We start from the raw sequence: 22,909 nt of genomic DNA, 5'->3' as shown, positions 1-22,909 counted from the left end.
TGTAACTGTGTCCTTTGAACCTGACTTTCAGGTATGTTTGGGTGCGACCTGCTGTCATATCAATCTAAACTCGAACAAATTAAATACATCTTGGCAGTTGGTAGGTCCTCTGAAAATACATTTTCTCAACATATCCGCCGTTCATCCCCAAACTTTTAATATTTCCATGACAACACAATGTGTGTTGCGAACAAGTATTTGCGAAGAGATACTTAAATTAAAATCAGGTATTATAATGACCTTTAGGAAGTGCTCAGCATCGCTCCTATATAAATACTGTTCTTGTGGCCATATCCCAGCGGAGGTATCCCACTGAGATACAAATATTGCATCACCTTTCAGAATAGACATTAAGGGACATAATGACAGGGAACTAAAGTCAATGCAAATAGAGAAATAATGCATCCATAGTGTTTCATTTAATTTCATAGTGTCATTATGGACGAGATGCATGATAATTCCGATGATTAATGTAGATCCCCATTCAGTTATACATATTTGAAATGTCGAGTTATCATTGTTTCGTTGTTTTAATTCCAGGGCTACTATATGCATAGTAATTGGCCTATATATTGTATGGAACATATTGCTAATATGTCCTACAATAATATATGAATAACTAAGGGCTATTGCCAGGACATTATGCATCTATCTATATAGCACCCGTAAAATGTAGGCTAGATAATGTGCTTAGTTTCCTCATATTAGCGTTCTAAATGCTCTCATTCAGATATTATAATTAGCGATACACGTTTTCCTATCACATTAGTTGACTGACGCCCTTTTATTATTTGTAAGTGAACAGTCCCAGACGACAGCGAAGTGTTTTTGCGTGAGGAGGAGGAGAGCACCTGTGCTCCACACCTGAGCCATTCTACTGACCCAACTCCGACTGCGCATGCTCAACCCGTTGAAGGAGTATGCTGTCATGGCGGGGACGAGCTGAAGCTACGGTGCAGGCTAAATCAGGAAGAGCAGGCGTTGGGACTAGGTTAACTCCGACATTGAATTAAGTCGAGGAGTTCCTAAAGGGACAACGACTGGACCTATGTCCTTCGTCTATTCTGACCGGAGCTGTGGACGGATTTGACCCCGTTTCGGAGTTTTTTTTTTACTCTTGGCAGTTCGCTACCTGTCAAGTGTGGAGAGCCAGTGACAATAGCAAGTTACGCTCCTGTACGCTAGTACCCTGGACACTAAAGCCGCTTGACCGGGTCGCTTATACCTTGACAGTGAGGACAAAGTAGGGGATTCTGCACTCCTTTTACTCTTGCTATCGTTTCCTCCAGCAGCGGGAATTTTCTTATTGCGTTTTAACTGCATCACTTCATCCTCGTATCAAGTTTCTGACGAGGCAGAGGAGTTGACAGACAACTACCACGTACTGTTGTCGTAGCCACATATCCTCCTCGGTCTTTCATCTGTATTCCTGGTAGTTCTTGTTAAAGTGATTTGGATGGAGAGGGAAGATAATATTAGTTGGTCTGTACCCTGTCAGTGGCTCATCCGGAAGACCAATAGATAAGTATATTTCTCCGGCGATATCCATTGCACCCCCCCCGTCCCCGTCCCCGTCCATTGTAAGTGAACAGGTGTTTTACCTGTAAGCCTACTGCCTTCCCTGAGAAATGGCTAGTGAAGAGACATTGAGTGTTTCCCACACAAGTGATGGAAATGGGGAAACATCCAACGCGGTGGCGCTTAACCCCGGAATCCCCATCAGGGGAATACGGATGAAATTCGCGGTACTTGCTGGCCTGGTGGAAGTTGGCGAAGTTTCCAACCGAGACATTGTCGAGACCGTCTTCAACCTGGTAAGCTGATTATACGAGCTCAGAGTAGGCCTTGCACACCTCACACACTTGCATATGTCCACCTCCCTCACCACGCTATTCTTGAACGATGATGGGCTAGAAGACTGCTCTGACACTGTTTTATAAAATGTGAATTATAAAGCATAAGATTGGCAATGGCATAGCGATAACCTAAGCTGTATTTATTAAACATGGAATTGTAGTATGTATTTGGATTTACGCTTTGCCCTGGCAATATATGGGACTGTGTATGAATGAACATTTGGAAAAATGTTTCGGGATAAGATTCAATAGGCTATCATAAGGTTGAAAATCACATTGTGTTGCTATTGGCTTATTGTCTGACACACTGACAGACACTGATGGGCGCGTTTTAGGCCTACTACCATGTCTATGAAATGTGTTATTGCGCAGTGGCCGGTGAATGAATGAAAGTAACAAGGAAGTACACCTTGCCTGCAACGATAGTTCGACCGTTAAGGTGGGAGGAGGGAGTGGAGGTGGAACCTGCAGAACTGCCCCGTCACTTTAGTCATGGCACAATGGAATCCACAGGGAGGGAAGCTCCACTTGGACTCCGTGGAATTGGCTGTCACAGAGACAACTGTCCCCACGGGGGCTCAATGGCCTTGTCGCAAAGATAAAAAACAAACAAACAAGCCTTAACCTCAAACCTGCCCCGTCCACTCCCAATGTATCCTACAAGAAAGCGGTAATACCCTTTCAGCCATTAATGGATGTGTAAACAAAAGCTTTTCTCTGACTGTCATAGTGTAAACCAGTGGACAAAGGTGATTTGGGACACTTAAAAAGTATTGGGCACCAGTTAACAATAGTGAATAAGTAAAGTTATGATTCATGTTGATCAAATCTTTTGAATGGCTTCACGAGGGAATCTTTAATTTTAGACCGAAATACTATTTTTACACCTTTTTCATCCAGTCTTATCACAAGAAACCGTTCCATGGTATTAACTTCCTTGAACTTATGGCGTTTGCTCATTGAACTCTTCCCGGAACAAGTGATGGTTGTTCCAAATCCACACTTTCAAATATTTTAATGCAAAATATAAGTCTGTTCTTTGACATCTAGCCGTTTGATTGTTTGTATGATAGCAGTTGGCCTACTTTGCAAATAAGTGAAGTAAAAAGTCTCGCACAACTCGTTGTTAACATTTCGTAAGCAATCTCCAGTCTAAGGGGTCGTCACTGAATAATGAATGTGTAAACCATTTACAGTTCATAAGCCTTTTTACTCAATGTTATGTGGTATGGGCTGCGACAGGCCTTTGCCCGTCACAGTTGGCAAGGTGCAGTGAGGTGACACAGGAAATGGGTGATTTGAGACTGTGGAATGCCACATGGGTTCTGTCCTGATGCAAGGTCAGCCAGAAGGCAGCCATCTTCCTGGGGTCGTTCTTTTTTTTTTTCTGGAAACCAAATGTGGTGTATGTAGATACACCCTCACACAATGTATTGTATGTAGGCCACTTCAAAACAAACCCTGAGTGTGTGTGTATATTGTTGCGTGTGTGACGTAAGATTGTCAGGAGGCAGGTTGGCAAAAATGATGGAATATATAAACCAGATTTCCATTGAGTTCCATTATGTTATGGCTATGTTCAGTTATTATAATTAGATATTCAGTGTTTCTGTGGATACCTGTTGTTATTAATATATGCTATTAAGTGCGGCTTGCTTTATAGGATTTTGTATGCAACCTAATTCCCAATTTGGTATTTATCATGGACAAACATTTTTTTTAGATAGTATTCCATCTCTCCTAAAATAGTCTCAGAGCAAGGCAAAATTGATGTGTGCAAAAAATGTGACAGATAAAACCCTAATAATTCATGTAGCAAAGGTGTATTTTTAGCTTCAAGAATAAAACCTACTTTTATTTAGTAATTATGCGACGTGGTTGTCTTTCTGTGTACTGTGACAACGTCTGATGTGGCAACGGCAAACTGTCTGATTCTGTGATCCCATGGGATCCGATGTCGGTCCAATACAACCATGCCCAATTTGTTAAGCATTTCCTGGGTTTTCTATGCTATATGACTGTCTTGACTATTAAGGCATTGTCTAATTTCAGTGAGTAGTTTTACATTAAGCCCTGCTCTTTAAAACTCAAACAAAAACAATGGCTGAATGGTGTTCTAAGCCTTCTTTCAGAGTGACATTATTTCCGCACAATACAAATGAGACAGTGTTCCAGTGTTGTCCTAGTCTGTCATGTATGGTCACCAGTGGTACAGTCACTGCTCGGTCACTTATAGGTCAGTGGGCTACGTAATAATAATGCTCTATTTGTTTGCCTTCTCTGTGTTGGTTTAAGTTTTTGTAAGTAGTGAACATTCATTGTGCCGTCTTGATTCAATTCCATAGTATATATTAAATGTATTATTAAGCTCAGGATATTTGGTTAGTGCAGTCGGGTTTTATAACTGATTCACAAAATATATTTCACAAAACAAAAGGATCACCATGGTTTTTATGACAATAGTTCATTGAATGTTAATGGAATCAAACAGGTTATAGGTGTTTCCTGCTTTATTTGCCTTTTATTTATTTAGCTAACAGCTCATCAGATGGGGTCAACACATTTACAGTTACTTCACAGACTAGAGTACATAGAAGTCTCAACATTAAATTTAATGTTGGTTAGACCTATCGTGGTATGATTAGAAATGTTTATTTATTCAATCTTTTAGGCATCTCTGTGACCATGTTGATCCAGTCTTGCCAGTTATCCTCATTAGTTGGTTTTCTCCATGGTTTTGCATTCCTATTTATGAGAATAATGTTCTGCAATGTTATTTATTTTTTAAATACAGTGTTCTTTGGAAAATGACCAGATTTGAGAGGTGAAAGTTGAAATAAATTAAACAAGTGTGGGTCGAAAACAACAACAACTTGGCTTAAGGAATGGACTGAGGTAGTATGGTTCATTTTGAATGACGCATTACAAAGGCCGACATAATGAGGGAAGGGAATAGCACTACCTAGTATTCATACTAGGCCTTAAAAAAACTAAATTTCTAAATCAATAATCGGATCAAACTCATGTAAAATGTTTGTACCTTTTCTGGAGCAGGCGGGATAGCACCCTTAGATTCCCTAAGATGGAAAACTCAGCCAATACAACAAGGTGTGCAGTAATGAGAGGAACCGGACCAAAGCCCACCAGGCACCGTTAGGCTCCCTGGGGGCTCAGCCGGCCGGTAGACCGTGTCTCAGGCTTGCCATGGCTCCTTTCTGCTGGCCTGCCCTTGTCATGTAGGCAACATATGGGTGCAACATTCGGGAGGTTTCAAGATGATATTTCCTCTAACAAACTCTTTATTTATAATTGAAAGGCTAACTGCTGAAGGCGCATGGTGAGAGGCGTCTCTTGTTTCGGCTCTGTGCACTCGCCCTTAGGATGTTCCAGCACAACACTCAAAATACCTGTTTATCAAATGACAGCCTTGTCGCCACACCGGCCATTAAAATAGTAAGCATTACTTCATTTAGAATATCATCATCATGTTGTGCTGCCCGACCTGTAAATCTGCATGAGTCATCATAGCATAGTATTTGCTCAATAAGATAATGTTTTTCTGTGTGCAATGCGAAGCATTCGATTTTTTTGTTTTGTTTCTGTTGTAGTGGCTTAGAGGCACCTGGCTTATCTCTCAGTCAGGTTGTTTATCAAGGAGAATTTAAGAATGACAGATCGATTAGAGAGAGACTGAATATTCACTGCTGTACTAGAGCCTCATATCTCTGCAGGCCACCTATGAGAGTACTTTCTCCAAACCTCATTCTTAACTTTCACCATCTCTCAGAACCCCCTAAGGTCAACAGCCCTAATGTTCTTATTTCTGGCCATGATTCCCAGTCGGGATTCAGCTCGGTAGCTCCAATCTGCAATTACTTGCTGGAGGGAAGTCGCTACGCTGATAGAGATCCATTGTGCAGAAATGTGAAGATAAAATGGCTTTGTGAATATGCCGTTTGTAATGCTATAGATAGTCATGCTAATTGTGTCGATGCCTGCTTGAATGTGAGTCCCAACAATGGCTTGTTGTTGTTTTTTTAATTGGATTACTTCATGATGTCCTAGCCACAATATCCAACATCATTTAACTTTTTTTATTAATGTCATTTCTGAATCTCTATATTTGGATGTCATGAATTGCTCCAAATGAGTAATGAAGTGGACACACATTTCCTTGTGTTTGTAATGAAATTAGTTATGACCTGTTATTAACTGCACACCATGTTTCATTAGAGGCTGGTGAAATTGAATCATGTCTGCAACCGATCTGCAACCTTACTGCACCACCTGCCGCCTCCAGTATAACATGTTAACTCCTATTCCCTCTCCACCGTCGGCTGGATGTTGGGAGGGTGAGCAAAGGGAAACCATTGTTTCTGCTGATTAGACTTTGGTGGTGCTGAGACTGTTTATGTGTACTGCTCGGTACAGTCTATCTAAGCATGCAGGAGGCCTTTGTATTTTGCTTTATTTATGGCACTCTCTTTCCAATGCAAAATGCTACCGTTTACCCTTCTAAACCTCTTTTTATCGCACGACTTTCCCCTTGGAAGCCCTAGACAATGAAAGATGTGGAATGCGATCTGGTGTTGTAACATACTTGGGAAACCTATGATGGAACGGTACATATCCAAAGGAACCGTACATTCAAAGGAATTTATTTCAATAAGTGCTCCTCTGATATGTTGGCCATATTTCAATTGGATCCAATCAGGGTGTGTGTGTGTGTGTGTGTGTGTGTGTGTGTGTGTGTGTGTGTGTGTGTGTGTGTGTGTGTGTGTGTGTGTGTGTGTGTGTGTGTGTGTGTGTGTGTGTGTGTGTGTGTGTGTGTGTGTGTGTGTGTGTGAGAGAGAGATTCGTCTAATGCTGTTAATGGCCATGGCCTAATAGAATCCAGTGATTGATGATGGTTCTGATATTTCCTTACCCTTGACCTATTTTTTTATTCTGCAATCTTTGTCCCTTCAACATCTGGCACAATGGCTAAGTCCACAGGGAAGATGGGGAGGATATGCTTGAAATATTAGGAATAGCTCAGGAATGAATGGCACAATGTGAAATGCATTTCAAATATACAGTCAGGTCCATAAATATTGGGACATTGACTAAATTCTAATCTTTTTGGCTCTATACACCACCATTTGAAATGAAACAAACAAGATGTGCTTTAACTACAGACTGTCAGCTTGAATTTGAGGGTATTTACATCCAAATCAGGTGAACGGTGTAGGAATAACAACAATTTGTATATGTGCCTCCCACTTTTTAAGGGACCAAAAGTAATGGGACAATTGGCTGCTCAGCTGTTCCATGGCCAGGTGTGTGTTATTCCCTCATAATCGCATTTTCAAGGAGCAGATAAAAGTTCTAGAGTTAATTTCCAGTGTGCTATTTGCATTTGGAATCTGTTGCTGTCAACATGAGATCCAATGAGCAGCTGTCAATATCAGTGAAGCAAGCCATCATTAGACTGAGAAATCCAAACAAACCCATCAGAGAGATAGCAAAAACATTAGGTGTGGCCAAATCAAATGTTTGGAACATTCTTAAAAAGAAAGAACGCACCAGTGAGCTCAGCAACACCAAAAGACCCGGAAGACCACGGAGAACCACTGTGGTGGATGACGGAAGAATTCTTTCCCTGGTGAAGAAAACACCCTTCACAACAGTTGGCCAGATCAAGAACACTCTCCAGGTGGTAGGTGTATGTGTGTCATAGTCAACAATCAAGAGAAGACTGCACCAGAGTGAATACAGAGGGTTCACCACAAGATGTTAACCATTGGTGAGCCTCAAAAACAGGAAGGCCAGATTAGAGTTTGCCAGACAACATCTAAAAAAGATTTCACAGTTCTGGAACAACATCCTATGGACAGAGGAGACAAAGATCAACTTGTACCAGAGTGATGGGAAGAGAAGAGAATGGAGGAGGAGAGGAACAGCTCATGATCCAAAGCATACCACCTCATCATTGAAGCATGGTGGTGGTAGTGTCATGGGGTGGGCATGTATGGCTGTAAATGGAACTGATTCCCTTGTATTTATTGATGATGTGACTGCTGACAAAAGCAGCAGGATGAATTCTGAAGTGTTTCGGGCAATATTATCTGCTCATATTCAGCCAAATGCTCCAGAACTCATTGGATGGCACTTCACAGTGCAGATGGACACTGACCCGAAGCATACTGCGAATGAGTTTTTTAAGGCAAAGAAGAGGAATGATATGCAATGGCCAAGTCAATCACCTGACCTGAATCCGATTGAGCATGCATTTCACTTGCTGAAGACAGAACTGTAGGGAAATGCCCCAAGAACAAGCAGAAACTGAAGCCAGTTGCAGTAGAGGCCTGGCAGAGCATCACCAGGGATGAAACCCAGAGTCTGGTGATGTCCATGCGTTCCAGACTTCAGGCTGTAATTGACTGCAAAGGATTTGCAACCAAGCATTAAAAAGGGAAAGTTTGATTTATGATTGTTAATTTGTCCCATTACTTTTGGTCCCTTAAAAAGTGGGAGGCACATATACAAACTGTTGTAACTCCTACACCATTCACCTGATTTGGATGTAATTACCCTCAAATTAAAGCTGAAAGTCTGCAGTTAAAGCACATATTATGAAACGTAATGGGAAAGGATGAGACCTATTTACTATCGAAAGTTGCAATATATTGCTATATTCTATTCTTAATATTTCATGACTTTCAGCCTTGTACATTACCAAATCATTCATACAAATTGTTGTATTTGAATCATACTACTAAATTATAGAGCTTTAAAAACCTTTTATCCAAAGTGACTTCATTATTAGGCATAGAGCCATGAAAGCATGTAGGGCAAACTACAAAAACAAATTGCTGGGTCTGCAAGTTTACAAATAACACCCAGATCAGAGTAAGGAATAGCTTTTTGGTTTGGACTGCAATAGGTGGGTTGTGAGACAGGTTTTGATGAGCGATGCATTGTGCGTGGGGAGTTAGCTGTAGCGTGGTTTGCAAGGTTTGGTTGGTTGGAAAACAGACCCAGCCTGGAAGGCTTTGCAGAAGTCTAGCTGAGAGACGGCCACGACCTGGCAAATAAGCTGAGCCTTGTGCTGTACCACTGTGCAAGTTTTCTGACAGGAACCACCACATCTTCCAGATGTTTTACAGAGTTCATTGGGAGATCAGAGGACAGTTGAAACGCCTCAACCCACAGTCCTTCTGATAACAAGTTGGGAAAGAGTGAACAAGGTGGTTCATGGTATCAAAGGCCACGATAATGGGTCAAGCATGATGGTGACTGATGACCAGCAGCTCTTGCCAACCTTGCCAAGGCTTCCACAACAGTCAGTCTCGATGGTGTATCCACTATTGAAGCCATGCTGATTGCGATCCATACGTTTATTCCAATCTTACGAAAGCTGACTGTGTTTGTCTAACCTTGATTGATTTTCTTTGCTTTTACTTCCATTGTGCCAATTCTCTCATGAACACTTTCAAAATGTTTTTCAATGGCCTCCATATACAGAGATAATGATAAATGATCAATATAGTATTCTCTGTGTATCCTACGTGTTGGCTCATGTGCTTACATTTGTATATCCAGTATATTAACATTATTCCGTTTTTATAATGTTGAAAAACAAAACAAAACCCCCCAAACCACTCTAAATGTTCGGTCAGTGATTCAGTCATCTGTAAACAGACCAAAATGTCTACCTTGTCCATTAATTCAGTGTATCCGAGCCAGTGTCTGAACATTTAGATTTAAGAAAATAAGTGGCCATTGTGTTTAGGTTTGGGGGGACTCCTGTTACAGATGGACAAGTGAAAGACTTCAAGGGGACAGATCAGGTGGGGGTTGGGGATTCTTTGCTAAGTGTTATGTGTTACTGAGGCATGTGAGAGGGAAGCAGAAGACCATAGATCATCCCGGATGACCATGCATCCCTAGTATAATCATGCTTCACTACCTGTTTCAGAGTTTTGAAAAGCATAGAGTCATCCTACTAGTGATGCGCATAACAATGCCCCTTCCTCTGCATCGAGGTGTCCATGTCATGAATATTCCAACGTGACCTTTTGTCATTCTTCACTGGTTCCGCCTTTCCTGTTTGCCGCTCTCCACTGACTGCCGGAAATGCCAAGGGAGGTGTTTCAAAATGGCGCGCTTCGCTAACAAATGAGAAAAATCCAATGAGGTGGGTCACCAAGAGGTTTCAGAAGTAGTGCATTGGTGTGTGTCATAATAGCAGACCTGTGTGTGTGTGTGTTATTTTGGATGTGTGTGTGTTGTAGATCTGTACTTTCCCACTCATCAGCAACTCTTCTGAACAATGGATCACTTCTCTGACCCAACTTCTATTTTTAGCCGAAAGCCTTCCTTTCCTATCTCAACTGCTCATCAACGCGCACTAATGTGTTGTGCACCAACCCGCTCAGAGGGTTTTCTGTGTGGAAAAACAAACAATGTCTGCTTTCCTGTTCTGTTTCAAGATTACACTGCCTTCCCTCCCAAACCCCCCTAGTGAATTGTCTTAACATGGCATATAGTAACAGAGAGGACGTTTTTCTTATCCTATACCGTAAAGATTTCCAAAACTAATCAGGGAGATGTTCATTCCTTCATATCAAACTGTGAAAAATGCCTAATCATGCATGTTTTATTCAAGAAGCAGTGCATCCCAGAAAACTAGGATATGCTCCTAAACTCTTGACACCAACATTCTGATGGGTTCATTTCCCCACCGTGCCTTTGTTTTTTCTTTACTTTTCCTTATTCTTCCACATTCATTCTGAATAATTATATGGAGTTTACTTCCTTTCAAGGGGATTATGACACTAACGAATTGAATGGAACATTAAACATTGATTCACCATGAAATGTCACATTTGCTAGTCATTTCAGTATACAGTCAGTTTAAAAAAAGAATGAGATTATATTTTCCATCTAATAGACATTTACATACAATTGTATATACTATTTTGTTATTTTTTACAAAGCAACAATGAGTTCAGATACGTGTCAGTAAGTATTAGCTGAGAGATGGGTATCTTGCTCAAGGAAACCTACAGGAAGTTTATGGACAGGGGAGATGAACACAGGGAGGGTTTTGTTGAAGGCTTGTTGCTAATTTGCTCAGTTGTCTCTCTGTCTGACCAAGGCTATTAATGAGTGCAATGAGTTGCAGCATTAAGAGGGTTCTGACCTCTAAAGCTCAGTGGGGGTTATTTTTGGGCATCTGTTCTGCATCTATTCAAATTATCCATTTTCTTTTACCAATAAATCTTTTCCTTTTATGAATATCTCCCTCCCACCTCGGACCAATTCTCATTCTCTCAAAGTTATACATTTGAAAGCGGTGTCGTGAGCTTAGGTGTAAACAGCTATAACCATTGCGATGGGATATTTTGTAACAGTCCAGCCTGTAGTATACTATCTCATAAGGAAGTGATCGTATTGCAGGATGAAATATTTCCAGGCTGCAGTGTCCTTGTCCCTTTTTAGTAGATAATTAAGACATAAATTGCCACCATCTCTGTACCCATTTGTGGAGCTGACCCTATGCTTGAACGTTTGTAAGAGGGGCAGCCCCCCAGAAAAGCCTTGTTAAGCCTGTCCATAGTCGAGTTTGCTTACTACTTTAACAGTAATTATTACATCCACCTTGGTCAAACGGTGGGACAACGTGGGAGTTAGAAATGTTGAATAAACGTATTATAACTAATTAACTTATTATGAACCCTCGCCCTGTATAAACAACAGCTCCGCCCCCATACACTTTACAACAGACACCCCCTTTAGCCCTAGTATCAACACGCAACACATGCCTTCCCGCTCCATTAGCTGCACCTCCTCCCCCCTCATACCCCTACAAGCAACAGATCTTCCTTCATTCAATCCTATGAGCAACACCTCCTCCCCCAATACCCCTACAAGCAACAGATCTTCCTTCATATGAGCAACACCTCCTCCGTCTTCTAGACGCCTCCTCCACCTATGCTCCCTACAAGTAGCATTCCCTATACCGGAGCTACTACAAGTAGAACCTCCTCCCCCATCACTCTGCAAAACGATCCATGCTTGGTACAGTTAAACACAGGTAACTAGTAGTATGTATGTGAGGTTTGGTAAGAAAGTCAGTCAAGTTTATGGTCAATCTTCCGTATTCATCTTAACAAAATGTAGTTTCTCATGGAGTAAGGGGCTAAAAGTTCCCCTATTGTCACAATAAATACAGAATTTCTGCAATCACAAAAAGACAAGACAACAAACAACTACAAAGGCAAGATTGTGGCATGGTGTGACTGCTGGGCTTTAACGTTTTAGACATAAAATAGATAATCTAGCAGCGACAGTGTTCATAAGGCTGACAGCTTGTTGACAGAAGCTGTTTCAGAACTTAGCAGAGCTGGTTCTGATGCTGGGAAACCTTTTGCCTGAAGGCAGAGTGGCAAACTGTCTGTGTGATGGGTGGAAGGGTTCCTGCACAATGGCTCTGAAAGTTGTCAGCCAGGACGCTCTCCACAGTGCCTCTGCAGAAGGTGATGGACTGGCTGTCTTCCGTCTGCGTAGGAAGTGGAGATGTTGGTGTCCCTTCTTGGTTGCAGAGTTGGTGTTGAAACAAGGTTTTGGTTGAATTTCATCCTCTTTGTCTCCCATAATTGACCAAACATGGTCCTAGCAAGTAGTAATGCACGTTATTACTGACAAAAAAACGGTGTCCACTGCAAGTTGCAATTTACTTGTTCAACTGCAGTAAACTGGAGATGAGTGCAGCACAAAGTCAGGCGATAATGCCGTCCCAAACCCCAAGCATCAAACAGCTAGGGGTGAGCTGGCATATCCCCGTCAGTTATTCCCATTTTCTGTCTACCCAAAAGTGCCTCTGTCATAATGTCTTTCTACATGCACTATTTCTCTCTGCCTTTTGGCCCATGGAGTCGCCGTATCACATTGTCATACGATTACCTTCACAGGGCCAGGATAGTGGCTAGGCTTACCCCCAGCCTAAATGTACTGGGTTAATCCCATAATGTGCGTAGCCTAGGTATTGATGAAGACATAGATTGTTAAATCCTGCCTGCTCCTTAATGACATACATCACATTTCTGTTACTGAACTTTAATTGGTATTAGGTATCTGCATGGTTTTAATTGCTGTGTAATTGACTAAACGGTGAACAAATGTCTGGCCTAGCCTTTTAACCATGATTTGGCACAGGCCTGAACAGTGATGCAGACCTGAACAACGTATCATGCTGATCGTTCAGGGAGTTGCTGCACCAAACTTGTAGTAAGCAAAATTTCAGATGCTAAGCGAATGTGTCAGACAGCTAAGCAGCTGATGCCCTACAGGCTCCAAGGTCTAGGTCACAGCTGAGATGTCCTCATCACGGTCTCCATCAAACCCTGCTGGGCCTGGGGACAAGGGAGATGAAGCAGAAGCACTCTAGGGGGTGGGGGATATGTGATGACCCTGGAGTAGTTATGTAATTATAGCCATGGTCTTGCACGTTTTTTGCTTTACTTGTGCCTCACAATTTGCTTGCGCCTTATTTTATTCGTATGCCATTAACATCTGGTTTCCAACATTGTAGTCAGGTAATTGGTTACATGTTGCCGATAGTTATAATTTGGTCAACATGCATTCATGTGAGCACCGTACAAGCATAACTGTGTTATGCTAATTCGAGGCAACTGCAATAGAGATGATAAGCATAGACAAGGCTTGTTGTTACCTACACAAACATACCAAGCTGCAGATGCATGCATAAATAATGCACAACCTGCAAGTGAATCCTCTTTTTGACAAAAACATATGTCTGAAATAGCTTGGCAGTAGAGCCGGCGAGTATCCTTCCTGGTTTAGTTCTAGCAATAGTAAAAAAAATCGTGGGTTTGGCTTCCCAGCTTTTTATCCTCCTCCTCCACCTTCCTATTCATCCATGGTGTGGTTGCAGTTTGGGACTATAAGAGGGTTGTTTTGTGGCTGCATGGTTGCTCAGCCATGATTAATTCAGACAGGCCTCTGGGGGTGAGCAGCCAGGGAGGGTTACCAAGCCAGGGATCTGGTGTCTACATGCTGCAGAGACGTTGGCTTAGGAGGGTAAGGCCCAATCCCATTTCTACCCCTTCCCCTTCCCCCTCCCCCTCCCCCTTGTTTTGAAGGGGGAAGGGGAAGGGGTAAGGGGAAGGGTTAAGGGATAGAAATTGGATTGGGCCTAAGGCCCAATCCCCTTCAAAACAAGTGGCAAGGGGTAGAAATGGGATTAGGCCTAAATGTAAGCGCGAGCCTGGCTAGAGATCGTCATGTCACCCATTTTTATACTGTGTCTGTCAATCATGCGGGTGGTCGGCCTTCTCCTTATTGGAGGTGGATTTTAAAACAAGGACATAATTGATAGTTGTTTTTAGATTTGGTTTGGTTTGGTTTTGGTTTTAAGGGATGGTGGAGGATGTCCTCGGGATAGCGACATAGAAGTCGTGGTGACCCTTGTATAACATTAGAAAGAACTCTCTGACAACTTATTTCGTCAAGTCTAAGAATGCTTGAAGCCAAAGGCGGCTGTACTTTTAGCCTTTAGGTCCCTCCATCCCTGAAGACCTGAGGTTGCACATTTAAAGCCTGCTTTTGAAACACATTTTTACTTTTCATCTGTGTTTGGTTACAGATCTGCAGGGTTTGCAGTTTATCCCATAAACTTTTAGAAATGTAATTAATAATTTTACTTTTGAGAAATTTGCTAGAGACATTTCAGTATACATTTGAGTGCTCTTTAGATCAGCCAATAAAGGTAAATCATTATACATGTTTTCGGTATGATCAAGAGCTTTCTTAATTTGATCAGTCTGCGGGTCAGAGTCTGCAACCTATTTCTTTGAAGCCTTAATGGCTTCTGTCCAGTTTGCCCTGATGAAGCTTAACTGATTGAGCCTCCACACTTTGACATTGCTTGACTTTTTATTAGTGCTTCCAATAAAACAGTAGGGCTAAACCATGAGTGCAGTCGTGATGAAGTGAAATCAATCTAAAAGAAGACTTGAGAAACTCGATGAAAGTAACGGCATCAATATACTCTTGAGAATGATTTATAGGGTGGATAAGAAGGGGAAATGGCTTGTTTGATGAAGTCATGACCTGTCTTGCATTTTAAGAACTCCTTGAAAGTTCAAGGAGTTACTGGTTCTTTCAATAGCTAGTTTGTCGAAGCATCCCCATTCTAGAGATGAGTTTGATCAGGCGGTGGAAAAACACAAGACAGCAGATATACCAGCCTGATATATTATTGAATGTGTCAAATACATACTGCTAACCCGTTAACATTGAAGTGTGATTGCTACCATTTTCCATACTGACATTTTCCCATGAAGTCTGACATTTTCATCCATAATATTAACAACATCATCACACTTTTTCATTTAAGTCTATTTAAATGACGGGTGCAATGTGCAAAAAAGAGAGACGGGGAAAAAGGGTGCTATAACTTGAGGAGATTCACACCAAACAGACCTTTGCGCATGATTTTCATCCGTGTGGACAGGGCCTCAAATTAAGCCCTCTACAGAAACTGACCCCCCTCAAATCGTAACTTGCGATCTATCCATATATCTATCGGCCCATCGATCAATCTCTCTTATCAGGTCAAGCCACGGCCCGTTCTGAAGCCTCGTCCTCCGTCATCCTCGGTGTACTCTATCTGCCCGCCGCCAGCTGACCCTGATGGATGGAGATGGGTGGGGCCTCCCCGTCAGGCCAATGAATCAGTTAACGCCCTGTCACAATCAGCGGCCATCACCAAGCCTCCCGCCTCCCGCCTCCCGCCTCCCCGCGTTCACACATCAGTCCGTCTGGCTGATGTTCCTCTGACTGCCTGGCCGGCTGGGGAAGGCGGAACGTGCCGGGCGGAGAAGGCAGAGCTAATGATGAACTTAGGCGATCAGTCGATGTCGTTTCATACCCCGTGGCACTGACCTTTTCTAATGGCTACTACATCAATGATCTCTCGTATTAAAGGTTTGAGTGGATGATTCTGTTGTTACCGATGGCGGCTTACTGCAAACGTTTGACCCCGTATATTTCAGTCTGCTCCTTCTTTTCCGAAGAAGGTCACTGTTTTGTTTGATGGGGTGTAGGGCTAATGGTGGAGTTTTGTATCTGGGATGGACCACCCCTTTAATGGCACACGCCTCTATATAATTAGTTTTTTCACTTTTGCAGTTAATCTGCTCTTGCTCATTTTAATGGGACAGTTTCTAGCAGATAGTGTTGACCCGATTTACCCAATTCTCAGCACCCAGGCACATCCTGCTTGTCTCTGAACAAAATACTGTTATTTATTGCCTTGAGGATGTTGACAACACAATTGTTATTTCCTTTATCTCCTTCTTTTGTGCAAGGTTCACAATATAGCTGTCTCTGTGGCTGGCAAGCAATCACAAATGACAAATATGAAAAGTATCGCTCATTTCAATTATTCCCAGACAAAATGGACATTATATATCTGCGATAGATCACCCATTTCACCCTACCCATCTCTATGATAACGTTTCTCGTTAAATATGTCTGGTAAATAATTGTATATAAATTTTGACTTTGAAATATGTACACACTCTGGAATAGAAAAGAGCACACAGGGTTACCTCTGTGTGACCTTACCTTGAACACCGTCAGTCTACTTTCATGATTAAGCCCTGATCCTTCATCACTTTAGTACTACACACCAAAGCATGAAAAACATCCACACACAAAAAGATCTACTGCCGATGAATGCACTCTAATAATACACCAGTAATCGAAGTTTCCTTTTACAGTCGGTTCTATGAATGTGTCCATTTATTAGTTGTTTACCTATTTCTTACCCAACCCCAACTCCTCCACTCTCTCTCCCCACCCACCTGCAGCTGGTTGGCGGGCAGTTTGACCTGGAGATGAACTTCATCATCCAGGAGTGTGAGAGCATCGTTTGCATGGTGGAGCTCCTCGACCAGTGTGAGCCCACCTGCCAGGCCGAGGTGTGGAGCATCTTCACGGCCATCCTGAAGAAGAGCATCCGTAACCTCCAGGCCTGCACGGACATGGCCCTCATCCAGCTGGTGCTGCAGCGAGTGGCTTCCACCGACAGCATGATCGCAGGTAAAGAGGACCTGCCTTTTCTCAACGGCAACCAGCGCTTTTTGACGAAACTGGCATCATTAATGCACTGTGATCAGTCGGGTTTTGTAGTGCATTTCTACCAAGGTTTTTTTAAGGCGCGGTATATCTCTGTGACAATAATAGTTGAATCTAGACATTACCATAATATATGCTTGTGTACATTACGACCAAGTATGGGAAAGGCAACGCATACTTCCGAGAGTATGCTTTCAAAGAAAAGGAAATAACGGATTCTCCTAATTCTCCTGAAGGATTGTCTAATCCACTATTGTTTTTCAGTTACAGGGTTTTGATGGTGTGATTTGATGGTTGTTCTTTCGCTTTTTGCTGCTCTATTTATGTTTTCCTAATCAAACTGCCTGAGTCAGTTTTTATTGTTAAATGATCAAACTCCACTAGCGATGCCATGGTTACGGCCCACGGCAACATTGTGATACTTTTTTAGTACCGTTGTGTATGAGCGCCTCAATTGAAAATCGGCATACTAGGCCACGATGACAAAATAAAGCTTGATATTAGAACTCTACTTTGAACCAGAATATGTAAATAAAAGCTTGATATAAGACATTATTGACAATGTAAAAGCCCTATATTAGCAATCAATGCTACAAATAAAAGCCTCATGCTGTAGACCACAATAGCAAAATAAATGGAGATGAATGTTACCCATTTATTTTCCTTTTAGAATCAAATCAACTCCGGATTTAGCACATAATAGATTTTTTGGTTTTAAATCTGATGTCTTGCTTCTTTTGTCCCAATCCTGGAACGTGTTCCTTAAAACCTCCAGTTTCTGGCTTTCCTTCCATTTATTAAAGGCAAAATCCCTTCCATTGTTCAATGACAATTGAGGGTGATAGATCGGACACTATTACCCTGTGTAGTCTGAAGCAGGTCTTACTCCTACTGTTTCCGTCTCCAAATTGGTCTGAATTAATCCTCCTGGGTGCGGCTCAGTGAACATTTGCCTGCCAGAACAGCGTTGGCCCAGAGGGATTGCTCAGTCAAGCTAGAGAAATGGGGTTTGGCTCTAACTAGGTGGATGCAAATACAGATTTTATTCTTTAAGCGACATGCAGAACCACGCAGAACCCTTTGTCTGTGCATGGACCTGAAAGTGTTCCTTGCCGTTGTCAAATGGAATGAAACTTATTGGGGGTAAAATGATTAATTTCTCTGTGCTATAAACTGGCTCACGTACTGAGGAGGCCATTGGACAGGGGGGGGCTTTAAAGGGGCAGTGCACAGTGGTGCAGCTCTGGTAAAAGCCGTCATTCACTGATGTGCAAGAAGATCCGTCAGCTGTGCTGAGTGCTGCGCAGCGGGAGAAGTCCAGGTCACTGGGTGAAACTAAATGAGCTCCAGAGACATGCAACTAACTGAGAGGCACGATAAAATCCCCTGATAGTGAAGTGGTTCGGTCCATCAGTAAATATACAAGGCCACATGGAGTCATGAGGTCCGGCCCCATGTAATAATTGAGCCATCGCTAGGGCGAACTGTTCCTTTACACCATCAAATAAAGCAACTGAAGCCTAACAGCTGGTCTAACAAAACCTTTTAGTGGTCTTATTATCGCGGTATTTTACTCGCATGGGGCTCCAAACAAAGGTTGACCAAATTAACCCCCTTAATATCTTTTACTTCCGGCAAAAAACTGTTGTTCTTGGATCCTCTGTACAAAAACTATAATTGTGAATCGCTGAGGGTAGAGCGTGGGCCGACATATAAACATTAAAGTGCTAAATGTGTTGTTCTGTGTTCTGAAGTAGACGGTGCCTGTTCAGTAAAACTATTATGCAGGGGTTCGGTTTTGTTAGGGGGAAGGGGGCGCAAAGTAACTCTGTAATTAAGAGTCTCTGAATTAAGAATAAAGCATTTGCTCATCTCAGAGAAGTTCTCAACAGCTGATTTTGCATACAGTTGTATTTCGTTTCTAATTGTATTTCTTTATTTCTAGAAAAATGACAGAGGTCCGCACCTTGGTTTCTCCATAGCTGGCTACGGGAATGAGCTTAATCTGCCTTACGTGCTAGGGGTATTGTTAGACGCTGAAGCCTCACTGTATAGTGGTGCAGGCTACAGACCTGGCTTTGTTTAAAGGCATGCTCTTCTTATCTCATATCGCCATAAACGCCTTTTTTTATTAAAGAGTAACTAAACCGCAACCATAATCAAGCCACAGGCTTGACATGGTCTCTGTTCAAAAGATTAAATTCCTAACTAGCCATCTTATAGGGTACAGAAGTGTCAAATCCAAATAACCGTGGCCTTCCCATAGATTGTTCCTGTGGATGGATTCTTCGTGTTTTGAGTTGTGGTTTGTGATTCTGCAATTGAATGGGTGTTTTATGAATATATTTTGTCAGGCTGTGGTCAACCAAACTCAATATTGGTCTACTGAAATTCAACCAACTCTGTGACCAATCGATTGGTCGACCACAGCGCATTCTACTCTCCCTCCCTGCTAGCCTAAATATCAGTGCTAGCCGAATCGCTTAGGGCAGAGCCTCAATATAAATGGGTTCACACGCCGGACGAGCCAGGGAGCGCTGTGTCAAGTAGCGTCGCTATTATATAGACGACACACGTCAGCAATTGTCTGACCAATGAGAATTTGGTCGAACAAGTGCATATCGATCAACCAATCGACCAACCGACCAGAACTGGACAGCCCCAAGATTTTGACAATCACAATCAGAAAGGATCTGGGGCACATTGAGAAAACACACTGAGTCTTGATCTCTATCCTCTAGTCTCCTCCATAATGAGATTGTACATTTAAGTTGATCATGAAGAAGAGCTGATAAGCTTCTCTTACGGTCTATATCCTTATTTCTGAATGAACAACACAGTGATTCGACGGATGATTGTTCATTGAGAATTAACCCCCGTGTGTGTGTGTGTGTGTGTGTGTGTGTGTGTGTGTGTGTGTGTGTGTGTGTGTGTGTGTGTGTGCGTGTGCGGGTGTCTGTCTGTGTGTTGTGCAGACCTATTGGTGGACATGCTGGGAGTTTTGGCCAGCTACAGCATCACAGTGAAGGAATTGAAGCTGTTTTTCAGTAAACTACAAGGAGAGAGAGGCCAGTGGGTAAGTGACCTTCACGCAGCACAACACCATGGTTGTCCAAAACCATTCCATGTCTCAGGAAGGCTAGAGGATCATAAACCCTGTCCCTGTGCTGAAATTATAGTCTTTTGAAATGCAATTCACTTCATCCGACACTGAGATGGTACACAGGTCTTCCTACGTGGCTGCAACCTAAATGACATTGACAATGACATTATAATATCACTTTTCATCATTTTACTTTTGTTGGCTGAATGTTCGTGAATGTCATGTATTTATTAATTTCTCAACCTCATATAAATGGTTTCATCAACCCATTAATGGACTCACACACTTACCATTGGGATTCGTCTACTGGGGAAATATAGTGGAAGTGACATCTGGGTCAACAGGAGAGGACTCTGACCGTTGGAGTGTGTGTGTGTGTGTGTGTGTGTGTGTGTGTGTGTGTGTGTGTGTGTGTGTGTGTGTGTGTGTGTGTGTGTGTGTGTGTGTGTGTGTGTGTGTGTGTGTGTGTGTGTGTGTGTGTGTGTGTGTGTGTGTGTGTGTCAGCAGAAAGAATGTGCTAGCAACACTGGATCTGCCCACCTCCTCCTATACCTCCATCCCCACTCGGATCAGATGATAACACAAAGCAGCTCTTCAGCTCTGAACCATCTGAACGCTCTCAACAAAGTGACGAAATTCAGAAATTAAATTCTGATTTCACCCATTATTATAGATTAGGTAATTTAGTGTCCGATAATTGATTTGGTGTCACATTGGTGCTGTGATATGTTGTGACATAACTCATTGACCTATTCTTTTTACATATTCATTTTCAAGATACTCAAAGCGCTTTACATGCTTGACAAGTATGTGTTGGCAGGGGTTAGGGTCTCATCTACATTTGTGTAGTGCAGAACACAATGAGATTTTTGTGTGTGTGTGTGTGTGTGTGTGTGTGTGTGTGTGTGTGTGTGTGTGTAATGGATCCGTGACAGCAGGCTTTGATGTCTTGAAGGGAGAGTGAGTGTGAGAGGCAAGAAAGAGAGGGACAGAGAGCAAAGCAGAGTAATGGAGACAAAGTGGGACCCATTGATCAGCAGACTGCTGCAGCTGTCAAAGACATTGGGAACGTCTGCTTTGGTGGCTCTCCTGTTCCACCCTGTGCTCTAGCTCCCCCACTTCCTCACCATCTCCCCTCTCTTCTTGTCTCCCTTTGAAGCCCAATCTGGGGCAAAGACAGTGAGGCTGGGGAAATACTGTAGGTTGAGTGGAGATGAGGTTGGACCCCTAACGTGACCATGACCTACATCATTTTGACTTCGTAGGAAGCGGTAGGAGCTCCGGTGACGGCATCATAAACTTTGCTGACTGTTTCTGTCACACGTTATCTCGTCTCGTAGCTAATTCCACTGGATGTTCTCGTCTCAAAGAGGAGATTGATTCAGAACCAAAAATAAATAATGAATATGAACAGATGATCCCTAAGCACATGTGACTGAGTACTCGGGTGAGTTGGGCTCGGGGCTAGCTGCACATTTGCGTTCCAGTTAAACTTTGTCCAAATGTTTGTGTGTCATTGTGATGCGTCGGTTTGTTGGTGTCTGGTATGCTGTGTTACTAAATGATGGTGTTGTGTCGTCTCAGCCTCCCCATGCGGTGAAGCTGCTGTCGGTGCTGAAGTGCATGCCCCAGAGGAACGGCCCAGACGCCTTCTTCAGCTTCCCAGGGAAAAGCGCAGCTGTGAGTATGCCAAACGATGCAGCACACGCACGCACACACACACAAACCTGCACGCATTACACACACGGACGCACACACACGCATGCAACACACACACACACACACACACACACACACACACACACACACACACACACACACACACACACACACACACACACACACACACACACACACACACACACACACACACACACACACACACACACACACACACACACACACACAGCGCTCTCATGCGTTGTACTGTTGGCGTCCAGTGGCCTCTGCATGTTGGAAAGGATTTGGGTGACATCATTGCTCAGAACCATGTTTGTCTTTCTTCAGAGCCTCTCATAAGATCACCCGTGTACATGAGTGAGAGCTATTGATGGATGTACGGGCTGTGATGAGGAGTGCATTTGCATAAAGCCCCTCTCCTCCCATCCACCTAGCGACACGGAGGCCTTTTGTCTATTGTTGGGGCCCGAGGAACAGCTGAGGCCTCCACAGCCCGTCTGTTGAAATGTAGGCTGAGGGGGAAACATTGTGGTTATTTGTTGTGACAACATTCGGTGGCATCTTAGTCGGCGGAGTAGGAAACTGTTGCCGTGTCCAGTAAATATATCGGACATACAGTAGGACAGTAGGACAGACAGGTTCAACGGCCCAGGGAAGGTCACTCCTTGCCAGCGAAATCCTCCTTGATCTTCAATTTCAACAAGTTAACCTAAAATATAGAGTAGGCTGGACTTTTCCTGTGAAAACACTAGCCACTACCTCTGTGATTTCCGTGGCGAAAATGCTTTAAAAGGCTTACAATTTCCATCTTCGCTTAATTTTTATGAGCCAAAAAACGGTAATTCCTTTTTGAAAGAAGAAGTCAATAATGTCTTGGTATGTACTTAAGCAGCCTCAGTCTCTTAAAATAGCTTATGTTAAATTTGGCAGCTGCCACGTGTTGAGGTCTTAATAAACCAAGGCTCTCTTAAGCAGCATTAGTCTGATAAACGCCCCAATGGAGACAGAGTTAAGCTTCAGAGAAAAGCTGGACTGTCGACTGTCAAGACTGTGGCTTGATTCTGCAAATGTTGGGCATGAATAGAATAGTATTTATATTGTTAGTCTATAACCATGGTTT

The 22,909-nt window shown here is 42.7% G+C and overlaps 1 protein-coding gene across 1 annotated transcript in view; it reads left to right on the top strand.

The window, feature by feature from the left end:
• Positions 1–894: 894 nt before the first annotated feature.
• Positions 895–22,909, top strand: part of lrba (LPS-responsive vesicle trafficking, beach and anchor containing) — a 184,719-nt gene continuing 162,704 nt past the window's right edge. The window contains 4 exon segments of the mRNA XM_060046267.1: positions 895–1,814; positions 16,739–16,970; positions 19,982–20,082; positions 21,694–21,789. Coding sequence (XP_059902250.1) covers positions 1,629–1,814; positions 16,739–16,970; positions 19,982–20,082; positions 21,694–21,789 — 615 coding nt within the window. The 5' untranslated portion in view covers positions 895–1,628.

This window comes from Gadus macrocephalus, chromosome 3 (genome assembly GCF_031168955.1).
Source record: "Gadus macrocephalus chromosome 3, ASM3116895v1".
NCBI classification, from domain to species: Eukaryota; Metazoa; Chordata; class Actinopteri; order Gadiformes; family Gadidae; genus Gadus; species Gadus macrocephalus.
The sequence above is the reverse complement of the archived record's forward strand: the minus strand, read 5'-3'. Positions and strand labels throughout refer to the sequence as shown.